General features: G+C 33.3%; 1 protein-coding gene and 1 pseudogene across 1 annotated transcript; both read left to right on the forward strand.

Moving 5' to 3' along the window:
- On the forward strand, window positions 2,051-3,566 carry LOC105164431 (crocetin glucosyltransferase, chloroplastic-like). Its single transcript, XM_011083084.2, has one exon. The coding sequence runs from the start codon at window positions 2,100-2,102 to the stop codon at window positions 3,525-3,527; it is 1,428 nt and encodes a 475-aa protein (XP_011081386.1). The 5' UTR covers window positions 2,051-2,099; the 3' UTR covers window positions 3,528-3,566.
- Window positions 11,564-12,983, forward strand: LOC105164432 (annotated as a pseudogene).

Consider the following 13,681-nt stretch of genomic DNA (forward strand, 5'->3'; position numbering starts at 1 on the left):
TATATTATCAAAAAAAAAAAAAAAACTGGTATAGATGCTGTTACAAACTGCTATTTTATAAGTAAAAAATATCTTATATATATATATATATATATATATGTTCACGCCAAATAATTGGAAAATACTCATTAAAATTACGTGAAGTAGGGTTTGGTAAATTTTTTTAATGCATTGTTTGAGTTGGAGCGACCCATTGGTTGACTACTGGCGGAGCTAGTAACATCAAGATCATCATTTTCTCTAGTGGCACACGACTGCACACTTATGTATTTAAAAATATTTATAAATTATAAATACTTAATTTTTTATTGTTGGATTGATTATCAGTTTTAGGATTGGCTTTAACATATAAAATGTGTCAAAATTAAGGTACGTACAAATTTAAAGGTTTTTTAAAGTAAATTTATGTAAAAAATTTCAAATTATAATATAAGGACTAAATTTTATTCTAGGAATGAAATGAATTTAAAAAATAAGTTTGAATATTAAAAAATTGACACGAAATTTAATAGTATTGATTAATGTCAAGCTAGGTATTTAAAGTATACAAATAATAGCACATGTGCGTCCATTTGTACCATGACATTTAATCTGTGCTTTTAATTAAATAGGCTATAACTTTTGACATTTGTAATAGCTAGTTTTTATAGTATTATCATATTTTTGTCCAATAGATCATAACTATCGCAACTTGATTATTCCAATACTATTGTAATTAATTTAATTGTGTTGTAAAATATTCTTTAAGGGATATATAATTACACTATCCTTCTCCAAAATTTAGTATAATTATTACATGCAAATTATTTATGATTAGGAAAAGCATATTTATTGACCTTAACGTTTGTTCTCGTCCAACAAACAGATATATCCGTTAGTCAAGATTTATTGACGACAACAAAAAATTAAAAAAATATATTTGTTATGGTTTGACGTGTTACTGACTTATTGTAAGTGAACAAATCTCCTCACACTAATAAATATAGCAAAACTTTTATCATCATTTTTCTTTTAGTAGGGGTTAATTTAGTCATTTATTAAATGCACACCAAAATTTTAACCTCCCCACACTAATAAATATAAATACTATCAATTGCATCATACTTTATGCATATGCATACTTTAATTTTTTATTATATTTGTTCAATGAAATAAAAATAAATAAAGATATAATTAATAATTGATTGAAATCAATGAAGAAGCTTTATATGTGTATAAATAATTTCTTTTTTATAAAACTAAATATACAAAATAATGCTTTTTGTTGCAAGAAATAAGTATATTGAGGGTATTCTTCCAACCAAACTAGGTATATATTTATTTGAGTTATACTCTTTTCTCTTCCATTTCCAATTTCTCAATATTTTCCTTTTTAGAATTATTTTTTTATTTTTCTATCATATATATATTTTTAAAAAATTATATATTTCATTTTTATTTCTATAGAAAAATAATTTAATAGATAAATATAATAATTTATTTAGTTGAAGGTTTGGGCAGCGGAATTTTTTTCTTTATCTTTTAGGGGGAATTTTTATCCAACTATTTCACAATGTTATCCCGATTTACTATTTTTGACATTTATCTCTTAACTATTTTCTTTTACCTTTTTTTTTTCTAAATTTACTGATTTTATAATGGTATGAACGTTTACTCGAACTATTAAATGTTGGTTCGAATTTTTCGAAAAAATTCTTACTCAAATTAGGTTTAGTCGAATCAAATCAATTACGAAGTAAGTGTATGATCATATTTATTTGAGATCGTCACTTTTTCTGAATTGTATACTAATTAAAGAATAAATGTATTACACTTACCATATAATTAATTAATTAAAGTTTGATGAGTGGATTCAAACTAACATTTTCGAATTTTCTGTTATTCCTAGGTATATACATATTGTTTTACACAATGAGCGTGTAATACCAACTGAATTTGCCCAAGTTGTACTTGAAATCGTCACCTCAAACGTCATATGCTCCAACTCTTCTCGTCTTGCTATATAATACGCACATGCTCAACTCCTTTCCCACACAAAGTTGCATCCCTCCTTGAAGCATAGGAAATCATACTCACATAAACACAAACGTTTTGCAACAATGAGCCCCCGACATGTCCTCCTAGTGACATTTCCAGCACAAGGCCACATCAATCCATCCCTTCAATTTGCCAAAAGGCTCGTCAACATGGGCATTGAAGTCACCTTTGCCACCAGCGTATACGCACAGCGCCGCATGGAGGAAACTGCCGACGGGGACCTACCAAAGGGCCTAAAATTTACCCCATATTCTGATGGATATGATGATGGATTCACTTTCAGCGATGATGGCAAGAAATACATGATGGAGATAAGAAGTCGAGCCTCCAAGACTCTAAAAGATACTGTCATGGCTGCGGCCAAGCGGGGTCGTCCGATCTCGTGCTTCATTCATACTCTCTTGTTACCATGGGTGTCAAAGGTGGCGCGTGAAGTCCACATCCCGAGTGCTCTTCTCTGGATCCAATCAGCCACTGTCTTTAATGCATACTACTACTATTTCAATGGCTATGGAGATCAAATTAAAGCCCAATCCAATGACCCTACGTGGAAAATTCAGTTGCCTGGAATTCCAATATTGCTCTCCAAACATGACATTCCATCTTTCATGCTTGCTACAAGCTCGGAGAGGTATAGCTATGCTCTTACGTCTTTTAACGAACAGCTGGAGGTGTTGGATGTTGAAACAAAGCCGAAAGTGCTTGTCAACACATTTGATTCTTTGGAGCCTGATGTGCTCATGTCCATAGACAAGTATGAATTAATTGGAGTTGGACCCTTGATTCCTTCTGCTTTCTTGGATGGTAAAGATCCTTTGGATACGTCGTTTGGTGGAGATCTTTTTCAAAAATCTGATGACTACATAGAATGGCTGGAATCGAAGCCCAAATCCTCAGTTGTTTATGTGTCTTTTGGGAGTTTGCTTAGCCTCCCAAAGTCTCAGATGGAGGAGATTGCAAAAGGGTTACTAGACAGTGGTAGGCCGTTTCTGTGGGTTAGACGAGTTAATGAAAAAGCCAAGGAGGAGAAGAAAGAAGAGAATGAGAACTTAAGTTGCATGGAGGAATTGGAAAAAGTAGGGAGAATTGTGTCATGGTGCTCTCAACTTGAAGTTTTGACTCACCCATCGTTGGGGTGTTTCATGACACATTGCGGGTGGAATTCGACCCTTGAGAGCATATCTTGTGGTGTTCCAGTGGTTGCTTTTCCGCACTGGACGGATCAAGGGACCAACGCCAAGTTGATTGAAGATGTATGGAAGACGGGTGTTAGAGTGAGAGCCAACGAAGACGGGGTGGTCGAGTGCGCAGAGATAAGGAGGTGTATTGAGGAAGTGATGGATGGAGGGGAAAAGAGCATAGAACTGAGACATAATGCTGAGAAATGGAAGAGTTTGGCCGGAGAAGCAATGGAGGAGAATGGATCTTCTAATATGAATTTGAAGGCCTTTCTTGAAGAAGTTGGAGCTGGTTGTCACTCTTTCTTTTGATATTACATTAAGAAATTGGTTTATAGACTGGTTTGTTAACTTGGGGTTAATCCAAATTACCTCCTACATTCTCAAATACGTAAAACATAAATAAATAAATAAACTTGATACAATGTCTGCAAACCATTTTAATATTTTGAAAAATAAGCATCTAACTCAGTTCTTCTTAATGTGCTCTTAACTTGTACCTTTTTGTAACTTTTATATATTTTAGTCTAAATATTGTCTATTTGGATTTATAGGGATAAAGGCTAAATTGCATTTATTGTCCCGTACATTAGGAGTAGCAAATCAGGGACTGTAGTTAAGGATGTAGCAAATAACATCCCAAAATTAATTTTTTTTTTGGCTATTTAAGTACTCCGGCAACCGGAGGCAGAGCTAGTAACATCAAGATCATCATTTTCCCTAGCGGCACACGACTGCACACTTATGTATTTAAAAATATTTATAAATTATAAATACTTAATTTTTTTATTGGTCGATTGATTATCAGTTTTGCTTTAAAATATAAAATGTGTCAAAATTAAGGTACGTACAAATTTAAAGGTTTTTTTAAGTAAATTTATGTAAAAAATTTCAAATTATAATATAAGGACTAAATTTTATTCTAGGAATGAAATGAATTTAAAAAATAAGTTTGAATATTCAAAAATTGACACGAGATTTAATAGTATTGATTAATGTCAAGCTAGGTATTTAAAGTATACAAATAATAGCACATGTGCGTCCATTTGTACCATGACATTTAATCTGTGCTTTTAATTAAATAGGCTATAACTTTTGACATTTGTAATAGCTAACTTTTATAGTATTATCATATTTTTGTCGAATAGATCATAACTATTGCAACTTGATTATTCCAATACTATTGTAATTAATTTAATTGTATTGTAAAATATTCTTTAAGGGATATATAATTACACTATCCTTCTCTAAAATTTAGTATAATTATTACATGCAAATTATTTATGATTAGGCAAATCATATTTATTGACCTTGACGTTTGGTCTCATCCAACAAACAGATATATCCGTTAGTCAAGATTTACTGACGACAACAAAAAATTAAAAAAATATATTTGTCATGATTTGACGTATTACTGACTTATTGTAAGTGAACAAATATTTTTCACGTTAATGCATGTGAGGAGGTAAATGTAAATACTTACAAAGGTAGTTTAGTCATAAAAGATTTGTTTGACCTACGATAAGTCTCTAGTGAATCATGAATAAATATGATTTTTTATTTAATATTTTTTTTATTTTAAGAAATTTTGTGATTTTGCTAACAGATTAATCTATTTGTTAAACGTAAACAAACGTTAAGAGTATTAAGTGTAATTTTTTAGATTATAAAAAATTTATGTGTGATTATACTAAATTTAAGAGGAGATTGGAAAATGTAATTGTCTCCAAAGAAGATTCCAACAAAACATGTTCGATTGTCTCCGACTCCGCTGCACAAACCAAACAACACGTTTCTATCCCCTCCTTCATTTATATGTGTGCTTCAATTTATTTTATAAAATATTTATGTATCTTTATATGATAATTACTCACTGAAAAAAAAATAATGATAAAAGAAATCAAGTGACAATTTTAATATTAACACTAATTATTTATATTTAGTGATGATAAATTTTATTTTATTACAATGATAAATTTTATAATTTTAATAATTATTATTATTTTGTAAAAATTACTATCCACAAAAATTAATGACAAAAAATAGTGTATAAGATTATCAATAAATACAATTAGTAACACATATATAGTGACGATCTAGTGATAATAATTATTTGTTGCCACTAGATATACGTCATTAATTAATTATATAAAGTGATAATTTATACACAATTATTGTTACTAATAATTATATAGTGATAAAATAAAAATTCTTATCACTTAATACATATTTTAAGTGATTATTCTAAAATTATCACTTGGGATTTCGTCATTAATATCGTATTTTCTTATAGTGACTTTTTCATTATTGAAATTGTTTATCATTATTTGTACGAGAAACATAATCAAAAAAGTTTGAATGAAAAAGTTAGAGAAAAGGATCAAGAACAAATTATACATTCCGAAAAAAAAAAAAATGAAGGGATAAAAAGTATAGCACATATAGAAGAGACCAAAAAAAACAAAGGAAAAGAAAAAATATAGCAAAAATTTTATCGTCATTTTTCTTTTAGTAGGGGTTAATTTAGTCATTTATTAAATGCACACCAAAATTTTAACCTCCCCACACTAATAAATATAAATACTATCAATTGCATCATACTTTAAGCATATGCATACTTTAATTTTTTATTATATTTGTTTAATGAAATGAAAATAAATAAAGATATAATTAATAATTGATTGGAATCAATGAAGAAGCTTTAAATGTGTATAAATAATTTATTTTTTTATAAAACTAAATATACAAAATAATGCTTTTTGTTGCAAGAAATAAGTATATTGAGGGTATTCTTCCAACCAAACTAGTTATATATTTATTTGAGTTATACTCTTTTCTCTTCCATTTCCAATTTCTCAATATTTTATTTTTTAGAATTATTCTTTTATTTTTCTGTCATATATATATTTTTAAAAAATTATATATTTCGTTTTATTATTTCTATAAAAAATAATTTAATAGATAAATATAATAATTTATTTAGTTGAAGGTTTGGGGAGCGGAACATTTTTTTTTTATCTTTTAAGGGGGATTTTTTTGGGCAAAATCTTGTTTTGGTACCATTAAAAAAGGTCATTTTTGTTTTTGGTACCACACATTTTGCAAGTTCGGGTTTTGGTACCATTAAACCAAGAAATGAACATTTTTGGTACCAACTTAACAGCAGAGCCCATGTGCCGTGCACATGGGCCTTAACGGCAGTTAAATCCCGTTAAATCACGTGCCAATTCTGTTGACCTCTAAAGACCAAAAAATGGGCAAAATACAGAACCCTCTTTCACTCCTCCAAAGAAGAAATTTTCCCCTTTTGAAAAAAATCCTAACCTCAAAATAGAAGATAAATTCGAAGTTGAGAATCTGAATTCGAGAGCGAGGAGGCTAGTGTTCGTGGTTGATTTGAAGAAATGGCGTTGACGCCCATCCTTCGACCCGATTCATTGGTGTCAGATGGTGTGCCCGATTATGGTGAGTTTTTTTTCTTCTTCTAAACTTTTGTAGTTAGATTAGATAATAGTTTCTTTTGTCTCTAAAGTAGGATTTGGAGTCCAACAAAAAACAATTGTACCATTGGCTTTAGAAGAAGAGTTATTTTTAGGTAACTCAAAGTCTTCAGACGAACTGAAACAAAAGGTTTATTGCAAAATGTCAAGAAATTGGAAACTGTATATGTACATATCGTGTTCTGCTTTTAGGGGAGTTGATGTGGAAGATGAGATTGGAAAGTGTATATTTACCTATAGTGTTATGCTTTTACTCCATTTGCTCCTACAAGAAATTGAAATCCTGTTTCGTTAAAAATTGCGATTCAATGTATTAATTGTTTTTCTATTGGCATTACAATTGTAAGAAACAACACTTAAGTACAATTATAACATTGGTTGTTCTGGATTATCCATCATAAGTTATCATATGACAAATGCTTTTGTCTGTTATGGACTCTGTAGAATTACATTCTATAGCATAATAGTAAATCATGAATCAGAGTGCAGTAGTGAGTGCTGTGAATTGTTATTGTTGTCTCTATTCTATGATTGATAAACTTTTTCTGATTTAATTGGAACTTCATTAGCTCTGTATTGTAAGTTTTGCAAGTCATTCCAGTTTTGCAATTACTTGTTTGGAATTTTTCATCTTATGTTTAAGTATTTCAATTTGTTATATTATTTCTGAAATGGGTTATAATTATAGTGCTTCATCCCCAGTATAAATCATATTTGCTTTAATGCAATTTTAGCTATACAACTATTGGATTCTCCTAATTGGTGATGTTACCAAGTTTCATTCGTTTATAGTAGCATGTTAGGCGAGATGTTTTCACTAATATTTAAACATGAGAAGTTGAGAATTGTTTAATTTATTTATTTGTGACTGGTGCTATTATTTATATTTGCAGGTAAATATAAATTTCTTATCAGCTTACGAATTTATCATGGAGGTAAATTGATATTCCATCCTGAAGCTGAGTATAGAGGGGGTATGGAAAGTGTGTTTGACTTTGTTGATAAGGACACTTTTTCAATGCAAGTACTTGACAAATGTTGTGAACAGCTGGGCTATTTGGATAGGAAAAAATACTTTAGAATCGATCTGTTAAAAAAATTTAGAGCATTATACTTTGAAACAGACCTTTTTCAACTTATAGTTGGCCATGGGGATGAGATTAGGGCATACCTTGAAGCAGTTAGAAGCCCCATTGTTGCTGCTGAAATTCAGGGGGGTGATAAGGGTAAGAATATTGCGACTGAGGGTGATAAGGGCAAGAACATTGTGATCGAGGGTAATAAGGGAAAAAATACTATGACTGAGGGTGATAAGGGAAAAAAAACTGTGATTGATGGTGATAAGAAAAAAAATACTATGACTGAGGAAGAATTTGTGCCATATAATAGAGACAAAGGGAAAGGTGTGATAATAGAAGAGAGTGGGGATGGTGAGAGGGCTAATTGGGTTGATTGGGATAGGGATGACGAAGATATGAGAGAAACTGAAGAATGGTTGGCTGATTCTGAAGATGACTTGTTCGATGGAGATGAAAGTGTTGATTATGATGAGGATGACGAGTGTTTTGATGAGAATGTAGACAAGGATGCAGAATGGGCTGGTATATTGCAAGATGCCTTTGAAGATGAGATGCGGTTTGACAGTGATGATCATACCGATGGTGATAGCCCAGATGAATTCAATAATCAAAAGAACAGTGATGAAGATGATGTTGGGTAGGCATCAGTTTTCTGTACCGATGACCAATTTGATCCTAGATTTGCATTGGGAATGAAATTTAGTAATAAAAAGGAATTTCGGGAGACCATTCATTCTCATGCCATTATGACAAGAAGAAATCTTGTGATAACAAAAAATGACAAAAGGAGGATTTATGCAAGATGTAAGGTCGACGGGTGTTCATGGCATTAATGCAATGAAGATATGAGATGAATTGGGATTTCAAATCAGGGAGTACAATCATGTGCACAATTGTGGGGCTAGTTTCAATTGTGGGTACAAGAAGGCTTTATGGAAGGCAGCAAAGACTACTATAGTCAGTCAATTTCAAAGAGCAATGCAAGACATAGCTGATTTGGATGTAAGATTCCTTGAGTGGTTACAAGACAAGCCAACCTCACAACGGTCAAAGAGTCATTTCAGTACATACCCGAAGTGTGATTTTCTACTTAACAACTTGTGTGAATCCTTCAACAATTGTATCCTCGAGGCAAGAGAGAAGCCTATATTGACAATGTTGGAGTGGATAAGGGAGTATGTAATGACCAGAATGCAACAACTTAGGGATAGGGCTGAGAGGTTGTGGGAAGGCAGAAAATTATGCCCAAAGATAAAGAAGATTGTGGATAATAATCTGAAATAAGCCGTTGATTGCATCCCAATGAAGTCTGACGACATATATTATGAAGTACAATGTTTTGATGATGCAAGATACACAATTGACTTGAAGGAAAAAAACTTGTTCTTGTAGATCATGGGATTTGACATGTATCCCATGCAACCATACAATGAGTGCAATATCTGTACAAGTTTTGGATCCTGATGACTTTGTGCACGAGTGTTATCATGTTGGCACTTTCTGCAAGGTATATGCACCAGCAATCATGCCTCTTGATGGACTAGAAATGTGGGAAAAAGCTGGTTACATTCCACCTGTGCCTCCAAATTTTGGGAGGAAAAAGGAGAGGCCTGCAAGGGCAAGGAGATTGGAACCTGACAAGATTCAGAAGGGCAAGAAACCTACAACAATAATCGACAAATTGCCAAGGCAAAGAGCAAAACGGATATGCAAATTCTATCATCAAGTAGGACACACGACAAAAGATTGCAAGTGGAAGAAATTTGTTGAAGAATTCCCAGTCGATGATGGGTTTGAGCAGACTGCAGCAACTGAACATGTAACAGCACCTGTACAACAAGATGAGGTGATTGTCAATGAAGATTGCCCCCCAATAAGCCAACCTGAAGTAGTTAGTCAACCTGAAACTGATGGTTCTGTAAGTTTTCATTATTTTCATTTATTTACTATTAATATAAAGTTATGATGTTTTATTTTTTGTATTCTAGTGTTGGTATTAAGTTTTTATAATTAAGTAGTTACTATTAATGTTGTTATTCATGCTATTCTAATATTGGTGTTGGTGTTCATGCTACTATACTGGTGTTGGTGTTAGTGTTGTTGTTCATGTTTCTATACTGGTGTGGTGTTGGTGTTAGTGTTGTTGTTCATATTTCGGTACTGGTGTTAGTGTTGTTGTTCATGTTTCTATACTGGTGTGGTGTTGGTGTTAGTGTTGTTGTTCCTATTTCGGTACTGGTGTTGGTGTTAGTGTTGTTGTTCATGTTTCTATACTGGTGTTGGTGTTAGTGTCATTGTTGTTGTTTCTATTCTAGTGTTGATGTTAATATTGTTGTTTCATATTACAGGGACAAGATCAAATTAATGCCCCTGTATTATTACCAACACCACGTTTCATGCATGCAAAAGTCAACATTAGGGCACCACCACCTATGGTAGGACACCTTCCTGGTTTTGTTTCTCGTCCCACACAAGGTAAACAATTCCACATTAAATTTTATCTTGCTATCATAATTCTGTTTCGTATCTAATCAGCCTTAACTTGAATATGACAGGTCCTATTGGAGATATCATTATACAGGATGGTAAAAAATATGTCACTTTATCAAATTTGCGCAGTGTAATGATATCTCAGAAGGCACAACCTAAGGATAAAGGAAAGAGAAAGATGTAGACAAAAAAGTAGAGACTTTTTGTATAGGTTGAAGTCTTTTGGCAGGTTATTAGTGAAAACTTGTGCATTGCAATGCATCTCTTTTTGTCAAGTGAGTTTTGTCAAATCAGGTTTAATGAGCTCAAATCGTGCATTTATAATCAATATATTTTGCTTTATATTTATGGATTTTATCTTTTCTTTTCAAATGTGTTGTATTACTTATGGGACCAAAAAAGTTTATTTTTAGGTTTAATGGTACCAAAACACAAAGGAATGTTGGAAGACCATTTTTTCCTCTTTTTTCTCAGCCTCACGTGACTTTTCCGCCAAAATTGTGGGGTTGACGGCCGTTAAGGTGCACATGGGCTGTGCTGTTAAGTTGGTAAAAAAATGTTCATTTTTTGGTTTAATGTTACCAAAACCCGAACTTGCAAAATGTGTGCTACCAAAAATAAAACTGACCTTTTTTAATGGTACCAAAATAAGATTTTGCCCGGGATTTTTTTATCCAACTATTTCACAATGTTATCCCGATTAACGTTCAATAATTCTAACAAAAACTATATTTTTAAATCATTTTTAACATTTATCTCTTAACTATTTTCTTTTACCATTTTCTTTTCTTTTTCTAAATTTACTGATTTTATAAAGGTATGAACGTTTACTCGCACTATTAATTGTTGGTTTGGATTTTTCGAAAAAATTCTTACCAAAATTAGGTTTAGTCAAATCAAATCAATTATAAACTAAGTGTATGATAACATTTACTTGTGATTCGTCACTTTTTCTGAATTGTATACTAATCAAATAATAAATATATTACACTTATTATATAATTAATTAATTAAAGTTTGATCAGCGGATTCAAACTAACATTTTCCAATTTCCTGTTATTCCTAGGTTTCATACATATTGTTTTACCCAATGAGCGTGTAATACCAACTAAATTTGCCCACGTTGTACTTGAAATCGTCACCTCAAACGTCATATGCTCCAACTCTTCTCGTCTTGCTACATCATACGTACATGCTCAACTCTTTTGCCCACACAAAGTTGCATCTCTCCTTTAAGCATAAGAATCATACTCACATAAACAGAAACGTTTTCGCAATAATGAGCCCCCGACATGTCCTCCTAGTGACATTTCCAGAACAAGGCCACATCAATCAATCCCTTCAGTTTGCCAAAAGGCTTGTCAACATGGGCATTGAAGTCACCTTTGCCACCAGTGTATACGCACAGCGCCGCATGGAGGAAACCGCCGCCGGGGACCTACCAAAGGGCCTAAAGTTCACCCCATATTCTGATGGATATGACGATAGATTCAGTTTCAGCAAAGATTGCAAGAAATACATGATGGAGATAAGAAGTCGAGCCTCCAAGACTCTAAAATATACTGTCATGGCTGCGGCCAAGCGGGGTCGTTCGATCTCGTGCTTCATTGATACACTCCTGCTACCATGGGTGTCAAAAGTAGCGCGTGAAGTCCACATCCCGAGTGCTCTTCTCTGGATCCAATCGGCCACTGTCTTTAATGCATATTACTACTATTTCAATGGCTATGGAGATCAAATTAAACAATGACCCTTCGTGGAAAATTCAGTTGCCTGGAATTCCACTATTGCTCTCCAAACATAATATTCCATCTTTCATGCTTGCTACAAGCTCGGAGAGGTATAGCTATGCTCTTACATCTTTTAACGAACAGCTGGAGGTGTTGGATGTTGAAACAAAGCCGAAAGTGCTTGTCAACACATTTGATTCGTTGGAGCCTGATGTGCTCATATCCATAGACAAGTATGAATTAATTGGAGTTGGACCCTTAATTCCTTCTGCTTTCTTGGATGGTAAAGATCCTTTGGATACGTCGTTTGGTGGAGATCTTTTTCAGAAATCTGATGACTACATAGAATGGCTGAAATCGAAGCCCAAATCCTCAGTTGTTTATGTGTCTTTTGGGAGTTTGCTTAGCCTCCCAAAGGCTCAGATGGAGGAGATTGCAAAAGGGTTACTAGACAGTGGTAGGCCGTTTATGTGGGTTACACGAGTTAATGAAAAAGCCGAGGAAGAGAAGAAAGAAGAGGATGAGAAGTTAAGGTTCATGGAGGAATTGGAAGACGTGGGGAGAATATTGTCATGGTGCTCTCAACTTGAGGTTCTGACTCACCCATCGTTGGGGTGTTTCATGACACATTGTGGGTGGAATTCGACCCTTGAGAGAATATCTTGTGGTGTTCCAGTAGTGGCTTTTCCGCACTGGACGGATCAAGGGACCAATGCCAAGTTGATTGAAGATGTATGGAGGACGGGTGTTAGAGTGAGGGCCAATGAAGATGGGGTGGTCGAGAGTGGAGAGATAAGGAGGTGTATTGAGGAAGCGATGGATAGAGGGGAAAAGAGCATAGAACTGAGACATAATGCTGAGAAATGGAAGGGTTTGGCTAGAGAAGCAATGGAGGAGAATGGATCTTCTAATACGAATTTGAAGGCCTTTCTTGAAGAAGTTGGAGCTGGTTGTTACTCTTTCTTTTGATATTACATTAAGAAATTGGTTCATAGACTGGTTTGTTAACTTTGGGGTTAATCCAAATAACCTCCTACATTCTCAAATAGGTAAAACATAAATAAAGAAATAAACTTGATAAAATGTCTGCAAACCATTTTAATATTCTGAAAAATAAGCATCTAACTCAATTCTTCTTAATGTTCTCTTAACTTGTACATTTTTGTAACTTTTATATATTTTAGTCTAAACATTGTCTATTTTGCATTTAGTTAGTTATAGGGATAAAGGCTAAATTGCATTTACTGTCCCGTATATTAAGGGGTAGCAAATCAGGAACTGTAGTTAAGGGTGTAGCAAATAACATCCTAGAATTAATTTTTATTTTTTGGCTATTTAAGGACTCCGACAACCAGAGTTTTCAAATGCGCCGGAAACTGCTTACCTAGACACAAATTAGGGTTCCAATTTGGGGGTTTTGCTAATGTGGCCTGGGGGTAATTTGTGTCCAGGTAAGCAGTTTTCGGCTCATTTAAAAACTCCGGTTGCCGGAGTCTTTAAATAGCCAAAAAAAAAGTAATTCTGGGATGTTATTTGCTACACCCTTAACTACAGTCCCTGATTTGCTACCCTCCCTAATATACGGGTCAGTAAATGCAATTTAGCCTAGGAAAAAATACCCTCCCCTTCCATGAGATCTGGTATAATACACGTAGACCTCCTGTAGT

Source organism: Sesamum indicum, linkage group LG6 (genome assembly GCF_000512975.1).
Source record: "Sesamum indicum cultivar Zhongzhi No. 13 linkage group LG6, S_indicum_v1.0, whole genome shotgun sequence".
Classification (NCBI taxonomy): domain Eukaryota; kingdom Viridiplantae; phylum Streptophyta; class Magnoliopsida; order Lamiales; family Pedaliaceae; genus Sesamum; species Sesamum indicum.